The sequence below is a fragment of the Rana temporaria genome, chromosome 3 (assembly GCF_905171775.1).
Source record: "Rana temporaria chromosome 3, aRanTem1.1, whole genome shotgun sequence".
Classification (NCBI taxonomy): domain Eukaryota; kingdom Metazoa; phylum Chordata; class Amphibia; order Anura; family Ranidae; genus Rana; species Rana temporaria.
In genome coordinates this window covers 398,565,456-398,584,488 of record NC_053491.1, presented here as the reverse complement: position 1 = coordinate 398,584,488, position 19,033 = coordinate 398,565,456, and the positions used below count along the sequence as shown (strand labels likewise).

At 42.8% G+C, this 19,033-nt stretch overlaps 1 protein-coding gene across 1 annotated transcript in view; it reads right to left on the bottom strand.

The window, feature by feature from the left end:
* Positions 1-1,043: 1,043 nt before the first annotated feature.
* Positions 1,044-19,033, bottom strand: part of NFU1 (NFU1 iron-sulfur cluster scaffold) — a 57,969-nt gene continuing 39,979 nt past the window's right edge. The window contains exon 8 of the mRNA XM_040345898.1: positions 1,044-1,329. Coding sequence (XP_040201832.1) covers positions 1,282-1,329 — 48 coding nt within the window. The 3' untranslated portion in view covers positions 1,044-1,281. The remainder of the gene's footprint in view (positions 1,330-19,033) is intronic.

Genomic DNA, 19,033 nt, shown 5'->3' with positions numbered 1-19,033 from the left:
GGCTCCCAAACAAAATTGGTGTCTTTTTCCCACAAATAGAGCTTTCTTCTGGTGGTATTTGATCACCTCTGCGATTTTTATTTTTTGCGCTATAAACAAAAATAGAGCGACAACTTTGAAAAAAAATGCAATATTTTTTACTTTTTGCTATAATAAATATCCCCAAAAAATATAAAAAAAATAATGTTCTTCCTCAGTTTAGGCCGACACGTATTCTACCTATTTTTGGTAAAAAAAAAAAAAAAAAACGCAATAAGCGGTTATCGGTTGGTTTGCGCAAAATTTATATTGTTTACAAAATAGGGGATAGTTTTATTGCATTTTTATTAATTATTATTTTTTTTTACTACTAATGGCGGAGATCAGCGATTTTATTCGTGACTGCGACATTATGGCGACACTTCGGACAATTTTGACACATTTTTGGGACCATTGTCATTTTCACAGCAAAAAATGCATTGTTTACTGTGAAAATGACAATTGCAGTTTGGGAGTTAACCACTAGGGGGCGCTGAAGGGGGTTAAGTATGACCTCATTTGTGTTTCTAACTGTAGGGGGGTGTGGCTGTAGGTGTGACATCATTGATTGTGTGTCCCTATAAAAGGGAACACACGATCAATGACGGCGCCACAGTGAAGAACGGGGAAGCAGTGTTTACACACAGCTCTCCCCGTTCTTCAGCTCCGGGGACCAATCGTGGGACTCCAGCGACGATTGGGTCCGTGGATTCCGTGGTCACGGAGCTTCGGACCGGGTCGCGGGCGCATGGCTGGGCACTTAAAGAGGACGTACCTGTACGTGCTTGTGCCCAGCCGTGCCATTCTGCCGACGTATATGTGCAGGAGGCAGTCCTTAAGTGGTTAATAACAGCATTAACACACTACAGAGTTTTAATAGCTTCCTTGGCTTAAACCACAAAGTGACCTAAAAAAGAGGACATCACACAAAAACACTATCCTATGGTACTACTGCAGGACTAAAATTGTCCAACACATAAAGCCACTTATTTCACATTACCAAAAGAACTTTACTATGAATCATATACATACATATTACATTTTATTATCCAACTTTATGATAAATACAGCAACATAAACACATAGATCACTGCATATACAGAAAATTAAAATATGCATATATGTGAATGAACAGCAGAGTCCGCTCTTGTAATTTTCTACAGTTAAATAAAAAATCTGGAAAGAAAACCATAGCAAAGAAGTCTCACAATAAATACATGGCAGAGACAACCCGCAGTGATGTGACAAAGAGAGAAGGGACATTCAGGAAGAAGCCGGTTCTTTTCCAATATCATCTTCATCATCAGTCACCTATAAAAAATAAAATAATTATTAAAGTGTTCATAGGTTTTGGGTGTATTTTTTTTATAACTGTGCATTTCAGAGCTCCCTATCCCATATTGTCAGAGACAAATGTACCCTTACACACAGAGAGCACGTGCCTACAGGCAGAGGACCCACAAGGTGATTTTGCCCTTTAGGTAACATGCTCATATTGGTTCTCCCCTGGATTAGACGAAATGTAGTAATATAGGGTTATTTAGACTTTGTCACAATTTTCTAAGCCAGGTTAGGACTAGCAAACCATGAAAATGTTCTGTATAAAACAGGCAATTCCCAGGGGGGTGTTAGAGCCTCCAGATATAGAGCGGAGACCCCATCCTGCATACAGATTAAGAAAACAGGAACAGCAGAATTCTGACATCACACACTAAGTGCATAACTATTAAACATAAACAAAGACTTCCATATTTTAAATATCCAATTGAGGACGCCTGGCTGTACAGCTACATCCTAACTGTGGGCACTCAACCCTGACAGAATGTAAATATACACCCAAAGAAAATAAAGGCAACCTAAGCCCATTAAACCATCTGTCAGTAACTGGTTACTTATCTCTCAAAGGGATTTTTAACAGTGAGAGTTCCTGAAACTGTGTGACATTTGCACTATAGCAACCCGAGCCTTGCTAACTTGAAAAAGATCCTCGTCTCAATGGCAATTTGAACGAAGGGCTCAAGAATCACCTATAAAAGCACAAAGAATGCCAGCACTCGCCCTTGAGGAAAAGGGTCATCTTTGTTGCATAATAATACAGAATCGTAAAACTTTTACGAAGTACAAGACTACAAGAAATAGTATACATGTGTAAAATGAATCAATATAATTGTCAGAACAATGAGTTCTAACCTAAATGAAACAAGGAGGGCAATATTTAACATCAATGACGCATAAGAGCCCCCACATCTAGGAATTCACACATTAACCTATGCCCTACGGGTAATTAAAGTGGCATTAACCACTTCCATACCGGGCCAATTCTGGCATTCATTTTTTTGGCAAAAAATTATTCAGAACCCCCAAACATTATATTATATTTTTTTAGCATAGACCCTAGCGAATAAAATGGAGATCATTGGAATTTATGTCACACGCAATAAAAAAAACAAAAAAAACAAAACAAAACACTTTCATGAATGAATAAAAAAACAAAGCACAATATTTACCCCATTTTTTTTGTATAATGTGAAAGATGATGTTACACTAAATAGATACCAAACATGTCACGCTTTAAAATTGTGCACACTCATGGAATGGCGCCAAACTTCGGTACTTAATTCCCATAGGCTAGGCTTTAAAAAAAAATTCACAGGTTACCAGTTCAGCGTTACAGAGGAGGTCTAGTGCTAGAATTATTGCTCTCGCTCTACACTCCTGGCAATACCTCGCGTGTGGTGCGAACACCATATACATATGCGAGCATGACCAATGGTTTCACTTCTGCGTGCCAGCACAAAGGGGACGGAACGCTTTAACCACTTAAGCCTCGGACCAAAATGCTGCCTAAAGACCCAAGTGGTTCTTACAGTTCGGGACTGCGTGGTCGTGCGACGTGGCTCCCAAACAAAATTGGCGTCTTTTTCCCCACAAATAGAGCTTTCTTTTGGTGGTATTTGATCACCTCTGCGTTTTTTATTTTTTGCGCTATAAACAAAAATAGAGCGACAATTTTGAAAAAAATGCAATATTTTTTACTTTTTGCTGTAATAAATATCCCCCAAAAACATATATAAATTTTTTTTTTTTCCTCAGTTTAGGCCGATACGTATTCTAACTATTTTTGATAAAAAAAAAAAAAAAAAATCGCAATAATCGTTTATCGGTTGGTTTGCGCAAAATGTATAGCGTTTACAAAATAGGTGATCGTTTTTTTGCATTTTTATTTATTATTTTTTTTTTACTACTAATGGCGGCGATCAGCGATTTTTTTCGTGACTGCGACATTATGGCGGACACTTCGAACAATTTTGACACATTTTTGGGACAATTGTCATTTTCACAGCAAAAAATGCATTTAAATTGCATTGTTTATTGTGAAAATGACAGTTGCAGTTTGGGAGTTAAACACAGGGGGCGCTGTAGGAGTTAGGGATCACTGTGTATGTGTTTACTAGTGTAGGGGGGTGTGGCTGTAGGAATGACGTCATTGATCGTGTCTCCCCTATAAAGGGGATGACGCGATCAATGCGCCGACACAGTAAAGCACGGGGAAGCTGTGTTTACACACGGCTCTCCCCGTTCTTCAGCTCCGGGGAGCGATCGCGACTATAAACAAATAGCCGCGCCGTCGTCCCGGATCGCTCCCCGAGCGGACCCGACCTCCGCATGTACCGGGGGGGGGTCCCGATCGGACCCCCCACCCACGTCTAGCAGAGGACGTACAGGTACGTGATTGTGCCTGTCCGTGCCATTCTGCCGACGTAAATGTACATGAGGAGGTCGGGAGAAAGACAAAAGAGAGAAGCGCCTCTTTAGTTTTAATTAAAAGCAGTATACTCAGAGGCGCTTCTCTCTTTTGTCTTTCTCCTGTATACACTGAGCTGACTTCGCTCCCGGATAGCAGCCCTGATTTACTGCCTTCATCCACAACAGTTCCTCATTGTCATCAATCACAGCCTTTTTTGGCATTCTGCTGGGACTGAACCTATCATGGACTTTTGAATATGAACAGTCATACCGTATATCCCCAATGTGGTTTGTGATTTTTATCTTAAATTAATTGATCCTCTAATTCCATTATTATTATTTTTATTTTTATTATTATTTTTAACTTTTAACCCTTTGTTGATTGCTTTGTGCAAACACCCTGAGCGCTGTACTCCATCCATTTTTTATGAGGAGGTCGGGAAGTGGTTAAAAAATAAAAAATAAATTGTGTTCACTTTTATTCCTATTACAAGAAATTAGTGTACCCAAATTTCGGTTGCTGAAAAATAGCAGCCGAAAACATCCCCCCCCCCCCCCCATTTGACCGAAAGACAAAAAGGTGCCAACAATGGCACCAAAAAAGTGAGTGCGGGGGTGTCATCCCCTATTTGTCACGCAGAGCGACAATCTCACGCTCTGTCACAGAGCTGAATTATTCAGCACTGTAACACCTCCTATGATAGATGGCACACTGATGCAATGCCGGGAAATTGAATCAGTGTGACATACATCATAAGGGGCGGGACTTTGTTACTACGGCCGCCAGGCCAATTCAAATACAGCTCCGTGACACAACAGGAGATCGCCGCTCCGCTCCGGGCACTGGTGAGGCTGCATCCGATGGAAACTGGGGCAGACATGTTACAAAAGATGGTAACAGATTGCCTTTATCTTGAGCTTTTCTTGCACTGAAAAGGTGCCAATAATGACCAATAATAAATTCATAATTTAAAATGCCGAAAATACTGCAATTATTTATAAAAAAATATATATTTATTTTTAAAACTGTCATTTTCAGTTTTGGCTAAATGCATCCTGCATTTTTGGTACCAAAATCTCCATTTCTCGCACCTCTACAAAAAATCTAAAACATCACTTGCAATAGAAATAAGGCATTAACCCCCAAATATCTCCTTTAGCCTGGAGAGCATGAGATCAAAAAAAAAAAAAAGAAAAAAACAAGATCTCTGCTTTCCAGGCGTTTACATCTGCCAGTGCCAGAAGTTATGTCATGACGTCGCTTCCGGCTTCCCAAGGTCATAGAGATGGCTGGGGACAAACATTCAGATATTATCACCACAGGCATCATTCATATATCACCACTTCAACCCAAGGACGTCATATGATGTCCTATGGGCGGAAAGTGGTTAAACCCAAAACAAAAAATGTAATACAGTGCAGCTTACCAAGCTGTCTTTAGATGTGGTGGCTGCATTCATTTTTTTAAAGTCCGTTTTCCCTTTTTTCACCTGGTGACCCCTGCCAGTAACCTCTTGTCTTAGGGTGTCTACATTTTGGATGAAGTAGTAAAGTAGACAGCTGTGGACAGCAGAGTTGTGACTCTGGTAAGATGGTGGTAATAAACTAGTAGATTTAAAGCTCCGTGTGTCAATTCAGACATGGAGCCGCAGCCTGGTCCCGCCCCCTCTCTCCCCTCATGGGCTCACTGACTTTAAGTGACAGCAGCTACACTGCTGTTTCTCTTGTGCAACATTGCTGGATCGAGATGGGGCTTAGGTAAGTAATGGTGATGCACACAAAAGGCATTTTAACTTAACTAGATGCCGACTAGCCGCCGCAGTTCTATGGCGGCAGGTCGGCTCTCCTGCGCGAGAGCCCGTAGCTCTATGTCGGCTCTCGAATCGGTCACTCCTGACTCCCACGCGCGTGCGTGCCTGGCGGTCGCGATCACCACTGAGCACCAGCGATCGCTCGTTACAGAGCGAGGACCGGGAGCTGTGTGTGTAAAGGGTCCTGTCAGGGGAGAAATGCCTGACCGTCTGACCATACAATGTATGAACAGCGATCAGTCATTTCCCCTAGTGAGTCCACCCCCCCCTACAGTTAGAACACAAAAAAAAAAAAAAAATTATAAAAATGCCATAAAACTACCCCCTATTTGGTAAACGCTATAACTTTTGCGCAAACCAAACGCTTATTGCGATTTTTTTTTATGAAAAATATGTAGAAGAATACGTATCGGCCTAAACTGAGGAAAAAAAATTTTTTTTTAGATATTTTTGGGGGATATTTATTATGGTAAAAAATATTCATTTTTTTCAAAATTGTCGCTTTTATTTTTGTTTATAGCGCAAAAACTAAAAACCGCAGGAGGTGATCAAATACCACCAAAAGAAAGCTCTATTTGTGGGAAAAAAAAGAAGCCAATTTTGTTTGGGAGCCACGTCGCACGACCGTGCAATTGTCAGTTGAAGCGACGCAGTGCCGAATCGCAAAAAGTGCTCTGATCTTTGACCAGCAATATGGTCCGGGGCTGAAGTGGTTAATGCATAGAATGTATGAAGATAATAAACCTTCTGCCCTTACAAGCACTTTAAACTGGTTGTAAGGCTTAAACAGCTATAACAGGTTTGTTATTTTAAAAGGAATGAAAATGACTTTACAAATGCCTAAAAAGGTAAAAAAAAAATTAAAAAAAATACCATTTTAAAAAGGTAGGTTGGTAGATTTTTTATAATATATATTTATTATATAAAAACTTGAAGGTATAAAAAAAAAAAAAAAGGGGGGGAAGGAGGAGAGATACTGACAAGGATCTGACACAGAAACTCGTAGCATACATATTATGCAGACATGATAAGCTGCTGGTTTCTATATGATCTAAAATAAAGGTATGGAGTTTACTGCACAGTTATAGTATACATATGTCGTAGTTGTGCGACGACTGTGGAAGCAGGAAATCACCGTAGCAGTCGCCCCTACTAGTGAGCACCGCCAACTTTTGAATCCTCTGCCAACTGGCTGCACTGCTGTATAGTAACCACAGGGGAGGAATCACTCGGCACATATGCCATGCACAGAATGCCTTGCATTTTTCCTAATGAATGCAAACCATTCTCTTATTGGACAAAGTGGAGAGGTGAGGCAGGGACATCATGCTCTTCACCTAGTCCAAACAGAGAATTTCTTGCATTGATTGAGAAAATCACTAAGTGGCCCACCGCTGTGGTTTCTATGCAGCATGGGACCTGGAAGACAGCAGCAATCACTGCAGAGACTGCTACAATGATTTCCACCTTCTACAGAGATCACACAGGTATAGCATGTGTATACTTACATTGGTCTGAGCTGGACCAACTATACCAGGGATATGCAATTAGCGGACCTCCAGCTGTTGCAGAACTACAATTCCCATGAGGCATAGCAAGACTCTGACAGCCACAAGCATGACACCCAGAGGCAGAGGCATGATGGGACTTGTAGTTTTGTAACAGCTGGAGGTCCGCTAATTGCATATCCCTGAACTATACTATGAAATCCACACCCAGAATTCAGCTTTAAGGTTTGAACATCCCAAGCGTACAAACTTCAGGATTTCCGTGAACCAATTATAGTGTCTAATCTAAACTTCCTCCCTATAATAACTCTGCTAATGAAGCTCTCTCCTTAGACTAACAGTAATAAAGGTTTAATAAAGGAGCACAGCATACAGGATGTAATAAGTACATTTAACAGTGCCTTTTGTACATACTTCAGTAAAACTATACAGAAAAATAGGGTTTAAAAATAAAACTGCTTTCATATGATTATTTTATTTAGGATGGGCTGACCACATTCATATATTTTTGTAGTGCGTTTGTAAAAAAAAAAAAAAAAATTATATTTCCTTTTAGAATTGTCCAACTGATCCAAATGCATGAACTGGGAGCAGCTACAAAGACTGGCTCATCATGCTTCCAATATAAAAAGGCACGTGGATGTCGTTTGGGCTCATACCTTTCAAGCATTTATTTCAAGCAAGGGTTCAGGAGGGTGTAACCAGATGTATTCGCTCGATTGAGGATGAGTAAGGCAGCTGGACAGCTTGACGTATGTTGCAATACACGGCACTATGAATCCCTTCCTTAGCCACAGATGGAAGCATTTTAAAGAAATTTCTCAACATTCTGACACATTTTGCAGGAGGTACGTATTGAAAGCTGTTCACACCCTGTCTGTACAAATGATACACGTTATTACGGTTGGCATACATACACACTAGGCCACTACTGATCAAATCCCAGGAGCTGGGTAGCCAATGTGTTTTGGCACCACATATTTCTAAATCTTTACTATGGTCATCAGTGGAAGCAGGGCCACTGACTCAAGCCGGCCTGTCTAATGATGGTCAAACAGACATTTGTTTATGACCGCAATGATCAATAAATTCAAAGGAATTGAATGAAACTAAATTGTAGGTCCTTGTTCACACACCAAAGAGTCACAATGTGACTGTCAGGACGTGCGGCTGCGTCTGTACATTATTATACAGGATATATATTGCGCCAACAGTTTGCGCATCGCTTTACATCAGGGAAGACAGTATAGTCCCAATACAAATCAATACAGGAGGGATCAGAGGGCCCTGCTCATTAGAGCTTACAATCTAGTAGTACATGAGGTATTTGCCGGTGTTCTGCCGAGCTGGTTCCTCCTATCAATATGGTTCCCTGTAGACTGCGCAGGCGGAATCCGAGCCGACGGAAATCTCCGAGCGGGAACAGCTGATCGTCAGCTGTAGACGCGCTCGCTCCCGATGCACGATTATAGACGCCGCCAATGCTTGGTAATACACGGCGCTCTATACAGAGCGGGCCGATGTGATATCAAGTAGTGTTTTTTTGATTGGTTATACAAGCCGCTCTATATACAGCAAGAGGCAGATGCGATATTGAGCAGACCTTTTTTGGGGGATGATTTCTCAATAAAATACACGTCTCACATCCACCCCTTGCTGTATAGAGCGGCATGTATAACCAATCAAAAAAATATAAAAAAATGCTCAATATCACATCCGCCCCTTGCTGCACAGAGCGGCGTTTAGAGCACCGTGTATAATCAGGCATTGGGAGCGAGCTCATCTACAGTTGACAATCAGCTGTTGAGGCTCTGAGATTTCTGCGGCCTCCTACTGCGCATGTGCCGCGTCTGCGCAATCGAGCCAGGAACCTATCTGGTGGAGGAACCAGCTCGACAAGACACCGGCTAGGAACGCAGGAAAAAAAAAAAAAAAAAACTTTCCACAACGTACGTGCCTCAGTGCCCTTGTGAACAAGGCCTAAATGTGGTTTCATATAAAACTTCTAGGCACAAAAGAAACCTGTTTAATAGGTCTTAAATTCCATTCAAATGGCAAGTTTGGAAGAAATGTTAAAAGGGCTTTCAAACACAATTAGTACATTTAGGCTGGCCATACATGGTCAAATTTCGAAATAATTTTCTTTTGAAAATAAAATGTGAGAGTTTTGTGATCCGATGGTACCACCATCGACTTCAATTTCACCTCATGGTGCTACAGAAAATAATTTTCGTGGCTGGAAATCTTTTCTTTCTGGGAATTTTCTTTTCTTGCACATGCGCATTTCTTTTCCGATTACATTTCTCACACAATTCCCCCATTATTGATTAGAAAATAGTTTGTTTTTCAAAAAATTTCCAACATGTCCGATTACTTAAATTCGATGGCCGCACATAAATCGGCTGTTGCAGCCCACTAATGGTGCGGAATACGAACAAAGATTCTTAGTTACAATTTTCGAAAGGAAACTAGTTCTGAGGGAAACATACAAGAAAAAAAAAAAAAAGCATTTGTGCTTTCACGTGATTAGATGATAGAAATCAACAGAGCTTCCCCTCAGATCTAGTGCAATTGCACTTGCAGTGTACTTTTAGTGCACAGTATATTTGCCTTTAGTAAAGCAACCTCATAGCACAACGTAACTATACATATACCATTTTTGGCTGATGCCCCTGAAGACAGCGATTTCCACTTGCTCCTGGGTCACATGCCAACTATGTATAATATAGAAATGCATTTAAATTATTCTTTAAAGAGAAGTCATCTTTCCGCGTAATCAGTAGTGTACAAATGGTCCTCATGCTGGTTGCTGAAGTTGACCTGATCTGCATAAACGTAGCCGGGAGAGTACAAATCCTCCTGGGAGGAAAATGTAATGGAGATGGAGTGGGCTTTACCATAGATCACAGTACAACAGGTTTTATCAGGGATCTAAACATACTCATTGAGTCTCTCCCTGTATTGCAAATAGAGATCAGGACATAGACTGCCTAGTCTTAGGCCATTCATACAGGGAGCGAGTTTCTTTCCTGCAACCACAGGTTGATAAAAAAAAGAAATATGCTTGATTCCCTTAACACAGACAGTGTTGATGCGGGAATCCCTCCTGCCGGGCCAGTCTTCTCACAGCAGGGGGGGCGGGAAAAGAATTCCCTGCCGGGAGAAGACAGTGCTTATTTCTAGTGGCTATAGCAACTGCTTGCGATAATCTTCTGAGAATCCAGAGGGCTGGTTGTACCCAAGTTGATTGACATTCAGTCTGCCCACTAATAGTTCAAATCTCAGCTGGTTCCTGCTGAACCGACCGAGATTCAAACCGTGTATGGCCAGCCTTATTCTCTCGGTGTTACGCTGAATTCAGAAGAGATCAGATTTACGCAAACATCACTCATTTACAGTCAAAAAGAGATATGTGAACTTGAGGTTCATGTTCACTGATGTCTCTAATAACAGTAGGAAAATCAAGAATGGGCACAGATGGTGAGATGCCAGCAGGCAGGCATGGGTCTGGATGCAGTTATAACAGATCTAAACTTAAGAACAAAAAATTAAATATATTGCAGGTTACATGTCCTTTGACATGGTAGCTGCATTAGTTATCTTTTTTCAGGCATTTTCCCTTATTTTCACCTGGTGATCCTGCAATTAACACAAGTCCTCTGTACTAGGGTTACAATACTCGATGTATAGCATCTGGAGAAGCAGCACTTTCATCCTGGACTATTCTTCTGATTTAGACTACAGACACCCCCTCCATTACATAAAGAAGGTTGTTCTGTAGTTCACCAAAGAAAGCTGCGAGGTCAGCAACATTGAGAGATTGTTTAAAAGAAAACTGAAACAAAGAAAATAAGGTATGTGTGTATGGGCCATTTTTAGGTCTCTCCAGAGATGCTCAATTTGGTTTAAGTCAGGGCTCTGGCTGGGCCATTCAAGAACAGTCACGGAGTTGTTGTGAAGCCACTCCGTTATTTTAGCTGTGTGCTTAGGGTCACCGTCTTGTTGAAAGGTAAACCTTCGGCCCAGTCTGGGGGTCCCGAGCACTCTGGAGGTTTTCGTCCAGGATATCCCTGTACTTGGCTGCATTCATCTTTCCCTCCATTGCAACCAGTCGTCCTGTCCCTGCAGCTGAAAAACACCCCCACAGCATGATGCTGCCACCACCATGCTTTACTGTTGAGACTGTATTGGACAGGTGATGAGCAGTGCCTGGGTTTTCTCCACACATACCGCTTAGAATTAAGGCCAAAAAGTTCTATCTTGGTCTCCTCAGACCACAGAATCTTATTTCTCACCATCTTGGAGTCCTTCAGGTGTTTTTTTTTTTTTAGCAAACTCTATGCAGGCTTTCATATGTCTTGCACTGAGGAGAGGCTTCCGTCAGGCCACTCTTCTGCCATAAAGCCCTGACTGGTGGAGGGCTACAGTGATGGTTGACTTTCTACAACTTTCTCCCAACTGCATCTCAGGAGATCAGACACAGTGATTTTTGGGTTCTTCTATACCTCTCTCACCAAGGCTCTTCTCCCCCGATAGCTCAGTTTGGCTGGGCGGCCAGCTCTAGGAAGTGTTCTGGTCGTCCCAAACGTCTTCCATTTAAGGATTATGGAGGCCACTGTGCTCTTCGGAACCTTAAGTGCAGCAGAAATTTTTTGTAACCTTGACCAGATCTGTGCCTTGCCACAATTCTGTCTCTGAGCTCTTCAGGCAGTTCCTTTGACCTCATGATTCTCATTTGCTCGGGCATCCACTGTGAGCTGTAAGGTCTTATATAGATAGGTGTGTGGCTTTCCTAATTAAGTCCAATCAGTATAATCAAACACAGCTGGACTCAAATGAAGGCGTAGACCCATCTCAGGGATGATCAGAAGAAATGGACAGCACCTGAGTTAAATATACAAGTTTTACAGCAAAGGGTCTGAATACTTAGGACCATGTGATATTTCAGTTTTTCTTTTTTAATAAATCTGCAAAAATGTCAACAATTCTGTGTTTTTCTGTCAATATGGGGTGCTGCGTGTAAATTAATGAGGAAAAAAGAAATTAACTTAAATGATTTTAGCAAATGGCAGCAATATATCAAAGAGTGACAAATTTAAGGGTGTCTGAATACTTTCTGTACCCACTGTAATTACAGTACATCTCTGTAAATGTAAACCTGCCTTTTAACCACTTCAGCCCCGTACCATATTGCTGGTCAATGACCAGGCCCCTTTTTGCGATTCGCCACTGCGTCGCTTTAACTGACAATTGCGCGGTCGTGCGACGTGGCTCCCAAACAAAATTAGCATCCTTTTTTTCCCCACAAATAGCGCTTTCTTTTGGTGGTATTTGATCACCTCTGCGGTTTTTATTTTTTGCACTATAAACAAAAATAGAGCTAAAATTTAAAAAAAAAAAATGAAAAGGTTTTACTTTTTGCTAAAATAAATATCCTCAAAAAAAATATATAAAAACCTTCTTTTTCCCTCAGTTTAGGCCGATATAGCGTTTACAAAATAGGGGATAGTTTTATGGCATTTTTATTAATTTTTTTTTTTACTAGTAATGGCGGCAATCAGCGATTTTTATCGGTACTGCGACCCTATGGCGGACACTTTTGGCATTTTTATAGTGATCAGTGCTATAAAAAATGCATTGATTACTATAAAAATGCCACTGGCAGGGAAGGGGTTAACACAAGGGGGCGAGGAAGGGGTTAATTATGTTCCCTGTGTGTGTTCTAACTGAAGGGGGGGTGGGACTGACTAGGGAAAATGACTGATCGCTGTTCATACATTGTATGAACAGACGATCCGTCATTTCTCCCCCCGACAGGACCGGGAGCCGTGTGTTTACACACACAGCTCCCGGTTCTCGCTCTGTAACGAGCGATCGCGGGTGCACGGTGGTGATCGCGCTTGCCGGGCACGCACGTCGGCACGAGGGACGCGCGCCCCTATTGGCTAAAACGCAAGATGACGTATAGCTATGTGATCTCACGCAGCCGAGCCGACCTGCCGCCGTATAACTGTGGCGGCTGGCCGGCAAGTAGTTAAACTTTATGCACCAACTTTCATTCAATAGACACCTTTGGAACTCCCTCCCCGCAAACTAAGAGCTTCACTTATATGTCCTTAGTGAAAATCTCTAAATAACAAACACTTAAAAACACCATACAACTTTCTAAAAAATGTATGTGGAATGGGAGCCATGCCACTGCACTACGTTACGTGAGCTGCAATTTAACATTGCATACATGATTGGCAGAGGTCTCACTGCTACACTTTCCAGTACTAGTCTTTAAAACTGTGTATGGCCACCCTTCCAAAATATAGTGCAATGTGCGCTTACCCTAAAATATAATATTCACTATAAAAAAAAACACACAAATGTTCTGACTATTTAATCAAAGGAACAATGATAAATACCACAATCGGCCTTACTAATACAAAATACCACAATGAGTGTTGAAATTAAATGCCTAAAGATGAAACTGCTATTACAAGTTAACACGGCTCATTAAGCTATGACTAATAAAATCGAAAACTAAACTACATGTAATGCAAGTAAATTACTATTTATTTGGTTTTACCACTGTTGATTAGAAACAAGAATTACCAGAAAATCCAGCCCTACATGCTGTGGTAGCATTTTTCTCCAATGATATGAATGCAAGACTGCCACCTAGAGGCTACTGTGTAAATTGCAGCAGTACAGCACAACCAACGTTTAGTCACTTGGTGTATTATTAGGCCCTTTTCACATGGACTTTCTGATCAGGCTTGCCTCTCAGTTATTCAGGTGGACCTGACAGGAAGCTCCACGAAGGTCTATGAACAGGAAGATGTAAATGGACACAAGTCCTCTACCTCCGAGTCCTAGGTCAAGAAACCAAAAAAAACACTCAAGTAGACTTGTAATTATTTCTGTTTTTCCAGACACAAAACATGGCAAATTGGAGGTAGCCTGATGCAAACAGGTCTGTTTACATCTGGCTGCCCACAGAGCCATCACAGGTCTGCCACAGGCTGCTGTCAAAATAGGAAAAGACTGAACGGACATTGATGTCACAAAACGGTCAGCAGATCCGAATCTGCATGTAAAAGAACCCTTAGCACGTGAGCCATAAATCAATTCAGAAATTTAAAGTTTGGGTGATACACATCAGATGGGCCATTAGAAATGTGAGCTTTCTGTATAACTTGGATCCCTTCTTCAGGCTTTATACATTTTTGCAAAAACATATAAAGCCTAAAGAAGGAATCCAAATTATTCCGAAGGCCTACATCTCTGATAACTTAGGGTTAGCCAATGGGTATCTCTTAGGCCTCAGTCATATTGGCACTACTGCCGTAACTTTTCTAAATGCAGAATAAATCATATAAGAAGAATAAACTACATAAAAAAAACCTCACAGATCACCCTTTCCTAGGTTTAGATATGCCCTACTTTACAGCAGATTTGCATGCATTTAGTCAAAATTTACATGCATTTCACACAATTTTATATGTGTTTAGCCACGCTTAGCGTGCATAATTGGATCCTGAATGCACATAATTCCAATTTCTCTAAACGCAGCTAAAACGAAATGCATAATGTGATGGGCACCATTGAAAAATCATTACGTGCATTTAACTGCATTTAGAAACATCCTCTAAGGTTTGACATTGGCAGTGTGAAGGAGGACTAAACTCCAAACTGTCTGCATTAATTGGTGTATTAAAGTCGAATTTAGTTTAGAGCTCTGTAACCCACATGAAAGTGTTACTAAAGCCTAAAAAACAAATAAAACAACAAAAAAAAAAAAAAACAAACATGATATACTCACCTGCTCTGTGCAATGGTTTTACACAAGGCAGCCCCTAACTTCTCCTAGAATCTCCCGTCAGCAATCTTGGCTCCTCCTCTTCTGTGTGCCCCCATAACAAGCAGCTTGCTGCAGGGGCACACTTCTGGCTGTATGTGTTGTATTAGGTGGATGGTTGGGGTTAAAGGTAAAAAATATGCACCCCAATGGGGTCTGGATGAGGTCAAAACTTTTGTGGACATACAGAAATTCGCTCGAAAACTAAGATTTTTGGATAATCCGATTTCCAGAGACCAAAGGGTTGGTCATTCCAGGAATAACAATCTATACAGGATCACAAATGCAGCCCCGTTTAACCTCCCAGGGTAGCTCCATCCATTTTGATGTTTAGGCCAATCGTGACCCGTGTTTCGGACGGCCCGTCTGGTAATTTTGACATGTATATCTTTTGTGGCCTCCAACTAATCCCTGAGCGCTGGGGGCCACAAAAGATATAAATGCTGGCTGCCTTGGAGGGGACGGACGAGTGCCGTACAGGATACAGGAGTATTTCCTGTTTACACGGCATCCTGTGTAAAAGGAACTCCCGTCTTCTGTGCTGCAATTGGGCAACTTCTCTCCATCATAGGAGGCGGACTTTCAATTAAAAAGAAGCAGCAGAGAAAAATTGGGATTTTTGTACTCACCGTAAAATCCTTTTTTCTGAAGTTCATGGACGGACACCAGCATAATTTTGACATTAGGGTATTCGCCGTCTATCAGGGGAGGACTAGGCAGAAAAATGTTAAAAGCGTTAAAACAAACTGCAAGGTACCGCCCAGGGGTGGTCCCTCTGGGTACAACCCCTCTCCCTGCATTCAGCAGCTCAGTTCGTCAAAAAGCAGTACAAACATAAAAAAAAAAAAAAAAAAAAAAGAAGAAGGGGTGGGTGCTGTGTCCGTTCAAGAGCACAAAAATCCCATTTTCTCTTTCATTCATGGACGGACACAGCAACATGACCTTGACATTGGGGAGGTCCCCAAGCAGTGTCAAAAAAACGAGGGGGTGGGAACAGCAAATAAACTTCACCCCAGAACAACCAGAGCTCCTCAATGGAGGAGTTGTAGCCTTAAAACAGCCGCCTGCAACACCTTGCGGCCGAAGCAAGCATCCGAAGATGCACTCACATCAACCTTGTAAGATTTAGTGAAGGTGTGAACAGATGACCAGGTCACCGCCTTACACACCTGGGAAATAGACGCTTGATGTCGGAAAGACCTAGAGGCACCTATTGCCCTGGTTTAATGCCTTGTGACAGGAAAGGGAGGACACAAAGACGGAAGTACAATGTCCTCATTGAGATGAAAAGCCAACGACCTTAGGAAGAAAGGAAGGCTGCACCGCCATATCCTTGAGAGGACCAGAAAGGGAGCCTTGCAAGACAAGGCCGCCAGCTCAGAAACCCGTCTGACTGACGAAATAGCCACCAAAAAGGCTACCTTCTGAGAGAGCATCAATAGGGGGAATCTCTCTAATGTTCTCAAACGGTGGTTTCTGAAGTACCGAGAGGACCAGATTCAAGTCCCACGGAGGTAGCGGTGGACGGCCCGGAGGGGCCACATGACAAACCCCCTGTACAAACGTACTCATCATCGAGTGAGCCACCAAGGGTCATTGAAAAAAAGACAGCCAAGGCTGAAATCTGCCCATTAATTGTACTTAAGGCAAGTTTTTGGTGCACTTCACGCTGTAGAAACAGCAGGACCCTGGAAATCGAATAGGCACACGAACGCCACTACATCTCCTCACACATAGAGATGTAAGCCCCCCCCCCCCAGGTGCGATGATAAATCTTCCGAGAGGATGACTTCTGTGCCCTCAGCATGGTAGAAATTACCGAATCCGACAGGCCTCGGTCCCTTAACACCTAGCTTTCAACAGCAATGCTGTAAAAAGCCAGCGACTGTAAAGCAGAATGAAGTATGGGAACTTTGCGACAGAAGGTCCTCTCGCATCGGTAGATGCCAAGGAACATCCGCCACCAGCCGCACTAGGTCGGCGTACCAGGGACGCTGAGGCCAATCTGGAGCAATTATGGAAACAGAAAATTCTGCGCTATCAATAGTAAGCAGCTCACACTACCAATGGACAATGGTGGAATACAAAACAAACATAAAAAGTGTAGCGCATAAATTTAATAGACCACCCAATGAAAGGATGAATAAACAGTGCATCAAACAAATGGTGAAAAAATTATGACAATATATCAACCAAAAAAGTGATGTATATGTATAGACACTGGATGGTGTGGGTGGGTGTGTGTGTATGTGTATGTGTATGTGTATATATATATATATATAAAATCTAAATAAATGTATGTGGAAAATAAAAAAAATAATAAAAATGGTCCAATGCGATGAAAATTGGTGAGAATAGTTCCAATGCCTCTGAATGAAGTGCAGTAAAGAAATCCACCTCTGATCATTGAAAGGAAGGCTTACCAGAGATACTGTACTCTAATGGACATATGCCCAGAGGGTCAGTAAAGCAGGGTATAAACCACTCTCAGGCCTGGATCATCAGCTGCAATTCTCACGGAGACGTCTCGCACGTGAATCAGAGAGGAACCCAGGGATCAAATTACCAAAAAGGTCGCTTCCAGGGGTACCTAATGTGGGCCAAAATTTAAACCAATATGTAGAGATGGAGAAGAAGAGAAAGGCACATAGCGTAATATTGAAAGGTACCAATGGTTAATGTAGGTAAAAACACATTCTAAAAAGCTGATCAGCGCTTTCAAATGTACAAAGTGGCAGCGGTGGAGTCTCCCGGATGCGTTTCGCATCAAATAGTGCATCGGTAGATGCCAAGGAACATCCGCCACCAGCTGCACTAGGTCGGCGTACCAGGGACGCCGAGGCAAATCTGGAGCAATTAGAATAATCGGAATCCCCTCGGTCTGCACCCTGCGAAGTAGACGAGGGAGAAGCTGATAATGCCCCCTACGGAGCCACCAACGCGTCTGTCGCGTCCGCCCAGGGATCTTTTGACCTGGCCACAAATCTCAATACCTTCAGATTGAGTCGAGAAGCCAGGGGATCCATGTCTGGCGTGCTCCATCTCAGGCAAGGGAGTCGAAACACATGCGGATGTAGCGACCATTCTCCTTGGTCCAGCATCTGGTGACTTAGTAGTCCGCTTGACAGTTTTCTACACCCAGAATGCATACGGCCGATAGAGCCGGCACACTTCATTCTGCCCACCGCAGGATGCGAGCAGCCTCCGATGCTGCAGCCGAGTTTCTTGTTCCTCCTTGATGGATCCTGACTGGACGCCCCTGTAACCATGTCGAGGGGCACTGACTGATCGGCCGAAGTTCCAGTACCTTGATCGGCAGGCGGAACTCTTCCTGTGTTCAACGACCCTGCCTGAACTGAACACCCCAAACTCCCCCCCAACTGGTCAGGCTGGCGTCTGACGTGCTCACTGTCCAGTGAAAGAGGAGCGACTTTCCGGACTGAAGGGCCGGAGATCTCAGCCACCAGACCAGGGAAGTCCTGACTAGTTGGCTCACCAGGATTTGACAATCCTGGGACAACAGAGACTTGTCCCACTTGGACAGGATCATCTTCTGCAAGACTCGAGTGTGGGATTGAGCATACAGTACCGTCTCGAAGGAGGCTACCATGAGACCCAGTCCAGAATCAAACCCAGGTATTCCAGTCGTTGAGTCGGCACCAACACCGACTTCTGGAGGTTCAGTACCCAACCAAATTCTTGAAGGGTCTGACTGGCAATCGTCACATCCTCTTCTAATTCCGAGTCTGAAGCAGCTCTCAGGAGGTGGTCGTCCAGGTAGCCCATGACAACAAATCCTCGCTGTCTAAGCATGGCCAGGATCGGGGCGAGCACCTTTGTGAAAACCATTGGTGCCGATGCCAGGCCAAAAGCGAGGGCCACAAATTCGTCCCCAACTGCAAGGCGCAGAAAAACTCGGAGCCGGACATATATGGGGACATGCAAGTATGCGTCCCTGATGCCCAAGGATGCCAGAAAATCCCCCAGATGGAGTGCAGCGACCAGAGCAAAACGATTCCATCCTGAACCTTTCACAAGGCTGTTGAGGGCCTGGAGATCCAGGACCGAATTGACCCATCCCTTTTTAGGGACAGATTGGAGTA